The sequence below is a fragment of the Syngnathus floridae genome, chromosome 3 (genome assembly GCF_059516105.1).
Source record: "Syngnathus floridae isolate MCC-2025c chromosome 3, RoL_Sflo_1.0, whole genome shotgun sequence".
NCBI lineage: Eukaryota > Metazoa > Chordata > Actinopteri > Syngnathiformes > Syngnathidae > Syngnathus > Syngnathus floridae.
In genome coordinates, this window is record NC_142415.1 from 1,280,532 (window position 1) to 1,293,724 (window position 13,193).

A 13,193-nucleotide genomic window follows, 5' to 3' on the forward strand; every position below is an offset into this window, starting at 1 on the left:
TTTACCGCGATTCTGCTAGTCGCGGTATACATCCCGCCTTCCAACATCGAAGGAGACAGGATCGCGGCGCTTGGTGAACTGTACCAGGCTGTCAGTGAATAGCAAACGGCGCACCCTGACGGTTTCACCATCTTCGCTGGAGACTTCAATCATGCCAACCTGAAGTCTGTTTTCCCGAGGCTTCACCAGCATGTTCCTTTTCCGACACGTGGGGACAGCTTCCTGGACCTGGTCTACTCGGCGCAAAAGGGAGCCTTCAAAGCCACCCCCCTCCCCCATCTGGGGCTTTCTGACCATCTCACCGTTTTGCTTTTGCCCGCATACAGACAGTTGGTAAAGGCATCCAGGCCGGTTCGGAGGCAGGTTCGAGTGTGGCCCGAGGGTGCCTCCGATGCACTTCGTGACTGCTTCGACACCACTGACTGGGACTTGTTTAAGCAGGCAGCCACCTACAACGATTGGACGGACATAGAGGAATATACTGACTCTGTTACCTCTTACATCACGAAGTGCATCGATGATGTGACTTGCTCGAAATCCGTCGTTACTCGCGCGAACTGGAAGCCGTGGCTGACGGGGGCTGTCCTCAGACTGTTGAGGGCCAGGGACAAGGCTTTCAGAGCAGGGGATGAGACTGGCTTGAGGACAGCGAGGGCCGACCTGTCCCGAGGCATCAAAGAAGCGAAGAAGGCGTTCTCGTGCAAGGTCTCCACCCACTTCAAGGACAGCAAGGACGCACGTAGCCTTTGGCGGGGCATTCAGACCATCACGGACTACAAGCCCGCGCCGAGGAGCTGTGAGGGCGACGTCCGTCTGCTGAACGATCTGAACCGCTTCTTTGCTCGCTTCGACGCCCAGAACAGCACTTGCCCGCTGAAGACCACTCCCCCCCCACACGAGCAGCCCCTGCGCCTCTCTGCCGACGGTGTGAGGAGGGCGCTTGCCGCTATTGACACCCGTAAGGCGGCGGGCCCTGACAACATCCCGGGTCGAGCGCTGAAGGACTGCGCTGGGGAGCTGTCGGGTGTCTTCACAGATATCTTTAACGTTTCCCTGCAGCAGGCCATCGTCCCCTCGTGTTTCAAGGCTGCCACCATCGTTCCTGTGCCGAAGAAACCTGCACCGTCCTGCTTCAATGACTACCGCCCTGTGGCACTGACGCCCATCATCATGAAGTGCTTTGAGCGGCTGGTCTTGGAGCACATCAAGTCCGTTCTCCCCCCCACCATTGACCCTTTCCAGTTTGCGTACCGTGCCAAGCGGTCCTCTGAGGATGCCATCTGCTCTGCCCTCCACTCGGCCCTCACCCACCTGGAGAGAAAGGACTCATATGTGAGGTTGCTGTTTGTGGACTTCAGCTCTGCCTTCAACACCATTGTGCCGCAGCGACTCATCTCCAAACTCGACGAGCTGGGCCTCAGTACCTCCCTCTGCAACTGGATACTGGACTTCCTCTGTCAGAGGCCTCAGGTGGTGCGTGTTGGCGACAAAATCTCCGCCAGCATCACGCTGAGCACGGGGGCCCCCCAGGGCTGCGTGCTCAGTCCATTGCTCTTCACCCTGCTGACGCATGACTGCACTGCGACCTACAGCGACAACCGCATAGTGAAGTTTGCTGACGACACGACTCTGGTGGGTCTCATCACGAAGGGCGACGAGACTCGGTACAGGTCGGAAGTTGACCTTCTGACCACGTGGTGCAGGGACAACAACCTCCTGCTGAACGTCGGTAAGACCAAGGAAATCATTGTTGACTTCCGGAAGGGTCACAAAACACACCTGCCGCTGATCATCGACGGTGCTGTGGTGGAGAGGGTGAGCTGCACCAAGTTCCTGGGGGTGCACATCAGTGAGGACCTCTCCTGGTCCGCGAACACCTCGTCACTGGCAAAGAAAGCTCAGCGCCGCCTGTACTTCCTGCGGAAGCTCAGGCGTGCATGTGCTCCTCAGGCAGTCCTGTCTACATTCTACCGTGGCACCATTGAGAGCGTCCTCACCAGTTGCATCGCTGTCTGGGGTGGTAACTGCACTGAACAGAACTTGAAGGCCCTGCAGCGCATAGTGAATACGGCTGGTAAGATTATTGGTGCTTCGCTTCCCTCCCTGAAGGACATTTACACCTCCCATCTCGCCCGAAAGGCAACCTCGATTGCCAGAGATGTGAGTCACCCGGCTCACTCTTTGTTTGACCTTCTGCCCTCTGGGAAGAGGTACAGGAGCCTGCGCTCCCGCACCACCAGACTCGCCGACAGCTTCTTTCCCCAGGCTGTTAGGGCCCTGAACTCGCTACCCCCTTCTGCGTAGCGTGCGGCACTGTTGCGCTATTTTCGGGAATGTCTGCTGTACGCGCACTTGCTCTTTTTTGTTTTTTTCTTTTTGTGCTCCTCTTAATTATTTATTTATTTATTTATTGTTGTGTTATTTATTCATTATTTATTCAGCACGCTTTTGTTATACTTGTTTACTGTTTGTCTGTTGTGAGCCATGTCTTGTCACCGTGGGATAGGGGGGAACGAAATTTCGGTTTCTTTGTGTGTCTTTGGCATGTGGAGAAGTTGACAATAAAGCTGACTTTGACTTTGACTTGACTTTGATGTTATAGTTATTTGATATATTTTATTTTGTGTAGCAACTTGTAAATGTTTTTATCGTTACAGTTCAGTAGTTGTTGGCTCGTTGAACTCTTGTTTTGTTAAATAAAGAGCCGTTTACCAAACCCACGTGTTTCCTGGTACTTTGTTAACTCTGCAATATAGTTGTATACTAAATCCGTGTGGCGCGCACGCGGCGTTGTTGACATAAAGGACGAGGAATTTGATTGATGTATTTAATGATTAGGAGTGACACAGATGGTTTGATAATATTGTTATTATATGATAGTTATTTGAAATATACTTTATATATCGTTATATGGGTCTGTGGAATAATTAGAAATGCAACTTACGAGTCCGACGTCAGCGGCGCATATGTGGCGCATACGCGGCATTGTTTACATAAAGGACGATCGATGGATTTAAGGAATTGGAGTGACACAGATGGCTTGATAAACGTGTTGGGAATAATATACTTTTTATCATTGGAATCTATGTATCTACTTATGTGTGCAAGATTCTCCGCTGTATGTGACAGTCTGGGGACATATGGCCGGCTAAGGAACCATATGACTGGAGTCATGAGCCGCGCTATACAATAAGCCCCATAGTTAGCGAGACATGTACAGATCATGAGATTGTCATGGGATGGCTGAAGCAGACAAAGGTCTTATTTAAGTTGAAGTCATGAGTACGGCACAGCAATGTATTCCCAGGGGCACTAAGACTACGTCTTTGTTAAGTTAATGGTCATGAGACGTCCATACTGCCCCGTCCATAAGAGTATCCCCCTTGTTCTGTGGTCATGAGATGTAACTATGTAATGTCCTTCCTGTCTGGGAAACTACCCGTTCATATACACTTGCCCAATTGTTTCTTTCTCAATAAAAGGCACGGCTAAACTCGAGAAGACCGGGGATCTCAGCCACACTTGCTGTGTGTCTGGGGTGCGTCCTTCTGCGCAGAAGAAAACGCTAAGCCAAAAAGACCTACCGCCTCTGAGATTGATTTCAGAAAAATGTTGTGAACCCAACAAAACGTGTTATTTATGAAATACTTATTTGAATAACTCTGAATGTTACTCAGGCCCGTTCTCAGCTCCTCGTTTGTGTATATGTCACGTTAGCATACCGTATCGTTTAGCCTGTTGTTGCTGGTTCATGTCTGTTCTTGGTGTTGGATTTTGACAAATAAATTTGCCCCAAAAGTGTGACTTATACTCCAGTGCGACTTATATATGTTTTTTTTCACTGTATTGTGAATTTTATGGCTGGTGCGACTTATACTCTGGTGCGATTTATAGTCCGAAAACTACGGTAATAATTATTTGATATATAATTTATATATCGTTATATGGGCCTGTGAAATATTTTGAAGTGCAAGCGCCGTCAGCGGCGTGCACGCATTGTTGACAAAGGACGATCGATGGATTTAATGAATTGGAGTGACACAGATGGTTTTCTTAACGTGTTTCTTATGTAATAGTTTTTTGAATAACTCTGAATGTTACGTCAGGTCCGTTCTCAGCTCTTTGTTTGTGTTCATGTCACGTTAGCATACCTATCGTTTAGCCTGTTGTTGCTCGTTCATGTCTGGTCTTGGTGTTGGATTTTGTCGAATAAATTTCACCCCCAAAATGCGACTTATACTCCGGAGCGACTTACACGTGTTTTTTTTTTCACGTTATTGGGCATTTTATGGCTGATGCGACCTATATTCCGGAGCGACTTTTAGTCCGAAAATTACGGTATATAAGCTTTTGGCTGTGGCGTCATCAATTTATTAATGTTCCCTGACTATGCAAAGTTTGTTCTCACCACTTACCATGTTTTTGTTTGTTTGTTCTTTTGATACTCCATGTCTTTGCTTACGTCATTAGTCTTAGTTTAATCATGCTTCCAACCATATCTTTTCTTTGTTAAGCAAAATATTTCCCTCTGTGCAGAACGATCAGTAGTAATCAAAAAGCTGGCGTCTAGCATTAGGCAACATATGACGTTTAATCAAAACACAAGATATAATCAAGTACTGAACATTCTAGACGACTCTGGCCGTGTCCATGATTTAGAAAAAACATCAGGCATGCATTACACAGTTCCTTAAGGGTCATTAAGCTATTTAAGCAATATATCAAGACATTTGTTATTTCGCAGTGCACAGGAATACATATTGAATCATGAAGTTGTAGCAACCTTATCTTGTATCAAAAAATGTCTAGTTATGTCTTTCTTATTGATTGAATATGTGAATATACTTGCCTGCTTATATACTTTATCCAAAGAGGTGTGAGCGTATCTGTTATTGTAGCTAGTCAGGTTTTGTTTTTTGTTTTTTGACCCTATTCCTTCAAACACTATTATTATTATAACAATTTTTCTATAATATTAAACAACATCAAGTTTTGTTAGCAACTAAGCTTATGACCAGCCTCGGTTTTCGAACGTCCCGGTTATCGAACAAATCGGTATTCAAACAAAAAATTTGAGATTTTTTTGCTTCGGATGTCGGACGAAATTCGGTTGTCGAACCTCGCGAGATGAGCCGAGAGGAACCGCATGCCAACTGGCTCCGTTCGTTATTACGTTCTCGTTACTCTGAGGATTGCATCAACTCTAATCATGCCTCCAAAGGAAGCAAGTGGGAGCAGTAAAGCCATCCTAAAACACAAAGACGCTCCTAAAGCAATGCGACAGTGAGCGCCCGGCGCGCTGCGGTTGCGCGATCGGACCAAATTAAGCTCCCTGCGCACTGAGGTCCACTTACATTTTGGAAAATTAGGACTTTAAAAATATTTTCAAAATTTTAGCGACCGCTCTGTCACAATAATGTGACCAGCGCGGTAGAGTTGCGCAGTCGGCGGCGCGCTACGGTTGCACGTTCGGCGGTGTGCTGCAGTTGCGCGATCGGACAAAAATGCACAAATGAAAAAATGCTTAAAAAAGGCGTTTTTTTAGTCTTGGAACAGATTACATTATTTTACATTAGTTGTAATGGGAAAAATAGATTCGGAATTCGACCGATTCACTTCTCAAACCACCTTCTGGAACGGATTGTGGTCGAAAACCGAGGTTTGACTGTGTGTATATATATATATATATATATATATATATATATATATATATATATATATATGTATCGTTTCTCACCCATTCCACACAGTTACTCCATAGGATGATATCAGAGGATATAGGAGGATATGTATATATTTATATTTTTTTTCTCAACTGTACGAATGAATTGCCCTCTTGAGTTGCTAACAGTGAAAACAAGGGTGGAAATAGACCGGTGCGCATTAACATTTGCTCGAACATATCAAAAGGGGACTTGAAAAGGGATGGTGCTTGCGGATGTAGCTCCTGCAGAAATTGCAGCCCCATAGCATCCCAATGTGTGAAGATCTAATTGTGTACTCAAGAACACGTGGTCAGTGACAGTTATTACTGCATATGCACTGTACTATCTTTTTGTGATTTAGGCTGTGTTGGTATTGAATTCAGAAAAGTCCACAGCAGAGAAAGATAACCATTACATGGAGGTGAGCTCAACCATACCATTTCTTCGATGTGTCATACCAGTTTCAACCAGCATTAAATGAGTATACAGAATTATTGTGACATTTATGCTGTACCGCTTTCTCTTTCCATCCATAATAGAACACGTGTTTTATCATCTACTACCTGTTTGAAATGTGTGTGAAGATATTCGCCTTGGGCTGGAAAGGGTACCTTTCCTACAGGAACAATATCTTCGATGGATTCCTCACCATCCTGCTGCTGGTAAATTAGTGGCACAATCTTCCACAACCTGTCACTGTTAATGTTGAGTGTGATGCTGATGATGTTTATAATCATCTAGTGCAGAGGTGGCAAACCCGCGGCTTGTGAGCCACATACAGCTCTTTGCCTGGTTTCATGCGGCTCTTTTACGTTCATATCAACATTTGTGTTTGTGTTTTTTTTGTGCGTGTTGCTTTGCCTGAGTTCAATATGGCATTTCTGTCAAACGTGAGGTGGAATCCCATAAAGGAGGAGGGACAAACCCATTCGAGGAAACAAATAGTGTCAATTTTGCTCTCAAAATGGTAGGGAGAAAATACACAGCTAAACGAAAATATGAAGATGAACACAGGATGTTTTTAACAGAGTGGGAAAGTTCATATCTTTTTGTTGAACTTAATGGCAACCTATTCTGCCTGATATGTCAGATGTCACTAGCATATTTCAAAGCTTCAAATCTTCAGTGCCACTTCAGCTCACTTCATGCTAATATCGAAGGACTTTTCAAAAGGGACTGAATTTCAGTTGGACACTTTGAAAAGTCAGGCAGAAAAACAGGTACAGTTTTTCCCCAAAATTACGAAACACTCAGAGACTGTCATACTTGCATCGCCTCAACTGGCTTGGAACATTGCACGGGCTAAAAAGCCATACAATGAAGGGGAGTTTGTTAAAAAATGCCTCAGTGACGGAGCTGAAATCTTGTCTCCTGAAAACAACAAAGTAAAACGAACGGTATCAGACATCCAACAGAAAGAATTGCTTCGAGTAGCAACAACGGAATACAAGCCAGAGTGTCAGGCTGGGAACAAGGCGGAGGACTCGGATGCAGAGTCGTTTCTTTCTCTGATTTATTCCAGCACACACACTGATTAAAAGTACAACTCAAAACGCCTCTTGCGAGGGAAAACACGTGGCAAAAAGTTCAAACAAAAGCGTCGCACTGGGGCGAGACAAAAAGGCTATGGGGATCAAGGCACTAACAAAAAGCGTCGCTCGGTGGCGAGACAAAAAGGCTATGGGGATCAAGGCACTAACAAAAAGCGTCGCTCTGTGGCGAGACAAAAAGGAGGAATCTTACTGAGAACTCGGACGTCAAAGAATCGCTGGTGGTCGGGACGAGGCAAGACACACTGGCACAAGACAAGGGGAAGACACGGACTAAATACACACAAAAGGGTGGGGACACAGGTGCTGACAATTAGTGTCAACTACACAGGTGCACACAATCGGGATCAGGGAAGACAAGACAACCAAACACCGAGGAAGGAAACACGAACTGAAACGGAAGGGATGACAAAATAAAACAGGAAGTAAAGTTACGACACCGACGAGACAGAAAACCGGAAAAATAAACGCGACCGCATGACACAGAGCCTACAATACAATGCACTAAGCAACTTGCATAGTAAGTGAATAAACGCTATTGTAAATTATTATGTTTTTGTTTGTGGACTTTGTTGAACTGAGAGTTTGTGTGTGAGACTGCACACAATGTTCATTGTTTAAAATGACTGGTCTGTCGTCTTAGTACTGTAGGAGTCAATTTCTGTCATTATGTTGGTGTGTGACATGATAATGTCACACAATAAATTTGGCTGAGCAGAGGTGTGTGTATGTGTGCGCACGTGTGTGGGTGTGGGTGTGAGGGGGGTGGGGTGTTCATGCGTGCTCATGTGTATGATGTGGCTCTTTTCAGTGACACAGTAAAAACTCTGGGTCTTAGCCTCTGACTGGTTGGCCACCCCTGATCTAGTGGTATTTACAATGGTTATCAAAAGTGTGTGTGTGTGTGTGTGTGTGTGTGTGTGTGTGTGTGTGTGTGTGTGTGTGTGTGTGTGTGTGTGTGTGTGTGTGTGTGTGTGTGTGTGTGTGTGTGTGTGTGTGTGTGTGTGTGTGTGTGTGTGTGTGGCGGTTCTTCAGTGTATTACGTCCTGGGCGAGTCTACTTCCGAGCGCCCCCCCATCCCAATTTTTTTTTTTCTGCACAGAATTGTTTTTTATTAGAACAATCTATGCCAGGGGTGGGAAATTTTTTTTGACTTGCGGGCCGTATTGACTGGGGGGCCAATCCAGGAGTAGATGGATGTAGTGTTTGTGTGAAGTAATATAAATGACATGTAAAGGTCATTGCACAAAAGGTTTTGGCCTTTAGTAGGTAGTAAAGCATGGACATTTAAAAAAAGCTTTTTGAAAACAAATGCATTTATTAACAGCATTAAAAAATATTTCACCCAAAAACTATTATCAATGATTCTCATTAATGACACTGTTATTATGAATAAAAGTTTCCATCACTTCAGCGGCTGCAGGTCAGATTTATGAAAGAAAGAAAGGCGAAATCACAGAAAACTCCAAACATTCTGACTAAATACATCATCTTGAAGAATGAGTGAAAGAATACATCTAAATAAAGTAATAAAGAAATCAAAACGGCAACACGGTGATGGATATCTGAAAATCATAGCAGAGCTTTTACTCACAAACACCTGGTGACAGAGGTGAGGAAACGGGAAACACTTCCTTAAAGTTGGCCTTAAAACCTTTATAAGTTAACATTCGTCGCAAACAGGTGGGTGCATAAATGTCCTTGAGCATCCTGCAATGTTTGAAAATGAGAATGGTCGCTAGTTTCAATCACTGCTATTTGTACAAATTATTTTCAAAATGCATTTTTTTTTTTAACAACAAACTCCCCTTCATTTTCAGTGGGAAACAGTGTTGTTGGTCTCCCCTTTTTTGCTAGTGCATCATAGTCTGGAGTAAAATGTGTTGTGGCAATTCTTAGGATAGATCCGAGGTTTTGGTCCATTAACCTGGATCTGTGACGGGCTTTGTTGATGTTCACGTGGCTGAACGTCTGCTCACACACGTCGGTCGAGCCAAATTGTCCACTCTTTTAAACACAAACTTTTAAACACACCTTTCTTTTCCTTGGGCCACTCATTTTAATGGAAGGATTCCAGGGGAAGGTTTGTGGGTGGCTTTAGCGTAAAACTGTATCTGAAAGCTCAGCGCGCAAGCTACGAGAATGTTGACGTCACAGCCCACACTCAAAATTCGGCACTGACAGAAATAGAGCGCGGAGTGCGCCGGGTCCGTATTACTGAGTACGTACACGCACTTGTGAGTTTTCTGACACTGCTTCCGGGAGTAAATGTGGGCGGGCGTTTCCCAATCTACTGGGGGAATGCAGTCATTGCAGGGAAAATGACAAAAACAAAATGTAATAATACAATTTATTCAGGTTTGGCGGGCCGGATTAAACGGCTCAGTGGGCCAGATGAGGCCCGCGGGCCGTAGTTTTCCCATGTCTGGTCTATGCGCCAAAATAGTTTTAAAAAGCCCCTGTAAATGCAACTGTGTGCACGACACAGACGGCCATTAACAGTAGACACCATCAGGGAGAAACCCGCGGGCAGGGTTTAAATACAGAAGTTAACAAGAGGGAGTAGGTGACAGTCGTTACGGTGATTACGGTGGCTGGGGGAAAGTTGCTGGCTGGGTGACATGTGGCATGGGCACGTGACAAAAGCATTCAATAATTTGGGGGAAAGTATAATCTACACAAAAAACAGTTTTGTACCAAGTGTGGGAATTGACATTTGTAGTAATCACATCCAAAACATACACTTCTTGCATGCACACAATCTGTTAGTTTGAACACAAAATGTATTGCCTGCTTTTTGAGATCTTCGTATATCATGCCCTCTGTGTTCTAACAGGATGTCTCTTTTATTTAGTTTGATTAATTTATTTTGCTGTATTTGTCACTAAATATTTTTTTCTTTCTATCATTAGGTCCTGCAGATAACTATTTATGTCACCTACGGGCTTACTCATTCACATATGTAAGTTTGATTTAATTTTTAATGTTAGACTGATTATAATCCCTCAAGGAGGAATTCAATTTACTCTGTATATATTTTGTGTTACACACTAAACACATAGACCATGCAGGCCTGCAAGAGAAATGTCAGTGAAAAGGGGGCACGCCAACATTGCTGAACCTCTACTGCACAGGTGTCAAACTCAAAGCCCAGGGGCCAGATACGGCCCGCCACATCATTTTATGTGGCCCGCGAAGACAGATTGTGCATCAAATGTGTGTCATTACTAGAATTGCATATTGTCTTCACTTTGAATAATATCTTTTTTTTTAAATATTTGACCAGATTTTACTCATCTGATTTGAAATTGAGTTATTTGTCAGTTTGTTTTGTAGCTTTTACTGTACATATATATATGAGGTGCGCATACATTTAAATGGATTAAAGTTAAAGTTAAAGTCCCAATGATTGTCACACACACAACTGGGTGCAGTGAAATTTGGCTCTGCATTTAACCCATCTCCGAAGGGAGCAGTGGGCGGCAGCGGGGCCGCGCCCGGGAATCATTTGGTGATCTAACCCCCCAATTCCAACCCTTAATGCTGAGTGCCAAGCAGGGAGGCAATGGGTCCCATTTTTATAGTCTTTGGTATGACCCGGCCGGGGTTTGAACCCACAACCTTCCAGTCTCAGGGCGGACACTCTACTACTAGGCCACTGAGCTGGTTGACAGTCATAATGGCCCTCCAAAATAAGCTATGACTACAATGCGGCCCGCGAAAAAAATGAGTTTGACACCCCTGCTCTACTGCAATTGGTTGGGGTTGGAGCCTTGCTTGGAGACCCTTGAGTGTAGACAGAAAGCAGATTGGCATCTTCAACAAACTAATTGCCATTTCTTTTTAAGTTTTGTCCACTCCTTGAACAATTCCCCTCCAATTCTCAAATCCAAGTCATTGCAGAAAAGCTATTATCATTCAATTTTGATGTGTAATATAATCAATTAAGGAAATTGTGAATTGACTGGGACGCACGCACACACAAGGCAAGGCGAGGCGAGGCGAGGCGAGGCGAGGCAAGGCAAGGCAATTTGTATAGAACTTTTCAGCAATCAGGCTGAAAGTGCTTCACACAAGACATGAAGGCATCAAAGAAAAAGAAAACATTAAAAGCACAGTTAAAAAACATTGAAAACAGTTGATTAAAATTAAAATCAGTGCAGTAAAAGTTAAGGTAAAATCAGCAATAGGCTGCAGCAAACAAAGAAGTCTTCAGTTCTGTCTTAAATACATTGAGAGTTACAGCAGACCTGCATGTCTCTGGGAGTTTGTTCCAAATATTTGGTGCATAGAAGCTGAACGCTGCTTCTCCCTGTTTGGTTCTGACTCTGAGAACAGAGAGCAGACCTGTGCGAGACGATCTGAGAGGTCTGGATGGTTCGTAAGGGATCAGCAGGACAGAAATACAGGACAGGATTATAAATCAACTGAAACGTTGTGAGCCTTTTAATATTTTAATAAAAACTCAAAAATCCTATCGCAAACAATTTGAATATTTCCTCAGACTAAGTAAAAAAAAAAAAAAGAAGAAAAACATTTTTCGGACAAAAAGTCGCTCCGGTATATACGTCGCATCAGCCATAAAATGCACAATAAAGTGAAAAAAAACATATAAGTCGCTCCGGAGTACAAGTCGCATTTTGGGGCAAATTTATTCGACAAAATGCAACACCAAGAACAGACATGAGCGAGCAACAACAGGCTAAACAATATGGTATGCTAATGTGACAAACACAAACGAGAAGCTGAGAACGGGCCTGATGTAACAATAACAGTTATTCAAATAACTATAACATAAATGACACCTTTATCAAACCATCTGTGTCACTCCAAATCATTAAAGCCATCGATCGTGTTGGTCCTCCTTTATGTAAACAAGTCCGATGTCAGCGGCGCGTTGCAGTTCAATTGTTTTCTATAGGCCCATATAACAATATATAAACTATGTATGAAAAACCAATAATATACAACAAATTTATCGAACCAGCCGTGTCACTCCAAATCAATAAATCCATCAGAATCTTCGTCTTCCGTGTCACTTGAGACAAAAAAAAAAAACACAGCTGTTGACGCCGTAAAGGCTACGTGCGCCGTGGACGTCAGACTAGATATATCAAATAAATGTAATATAAACAACAATTTTATCAAACCATCCGTGTCACTCCAAATCAATAATTTCATCAGAATCTTCGTCTTCCGTGTCACTTGAAAAAAAAAAAAAAAAAAAAACAGCTGTCAATCATGCACTTATCTGATGTAAGTGACCAGCTCTCCATTTAAAGGGTAAAATTCTGTACTTTAGCCCCTCTGCAGTAACGCAGTCTGTAGGGGAGACGAGAATTGATTTAAGCCGGTACGGAAAGAAGATTCGTTCCGAGTCTAACCGCTGTTCAGGCAACTCATCCATTGTTAGATTAATTCCGTCATTTCCGGACGCCAGTCCCGCTGAAATGAAAGAAACCCGAGGGTTGAGTAACTACTTTGTCGAGACCCAGGATCTCCTTGATCGCCGCCGTTTCAGCAGCTCTCCTTTCCTATTAAGATTGTTGCTTTCGTTATCCGCTCGGAATAGTTTAGCAGTCATTGTTAGGACCGCGGGAACTCGTTTTCACTAGCGTACACTCACACTAGCTGAGCTTAAGTTAACGGTTTCGAACCAGATTCTGACACTCCCTGATGTCAAGGATTAAATCTTCATCTTCATTTAAAAAAGAACTGAACGGTTTAAAGTAGGACTATGATAGAGAAACAAAAGAGATTTAAAGCATAAAAGATGAAAATAATCATTAATCAAAATTAAATGATTATAAAGTAGAAATTTAATGAATAAGCAAGAAAGAGGATTACAAGTTTCAATTGTTCGAACAACTAACAATTATTTCCACTCACCATTCTCAATAGAGCAAAAATTATTCAGTCTCAAAGTTCTCTCGATCGA

General features: G+C 43.6%; 1 protein-coding gene across 14 annotated transcripts in view; it reads left to right on the forward strand.

Annotated features, from left to right (window-relative positions):
* The window catches only part of tpcn2 (two pore segment channel 2), a 145,515-nt gene that overhangs the window by 96,034 nt on the left and 36,288 nt on the right, over positions 1-13,193 (forward strand). For 12 of the 14 annotated variants that reach the window (XR_015857511.1, XR_015857502.1, XR_015857506.1 and 9 more), the window contains 3 exons: positions 6,067-6,126; positions 6,245-6,367; positions 10,168-10,217. Coding sequence is in view for 1 of the 14 variants with exons in the window: in XM_088371121.1 (XP_088227247.1) it covers positions 6,067-6,126; positions 6,245-6,367; positions 10,168-10,217 (233 nt within the window). In the remaining 13 variants the exon portion in view is untranslated. The remainder of the gene's footprint in view (positions 1-6,066; positions 6,127-6,244; positions 6,368-10,167; positions 10,218-13,193) is intronic. The other 2 variants (XR_015857503.1, XR_015857507.1) reach the window with 2 other exon arrangements.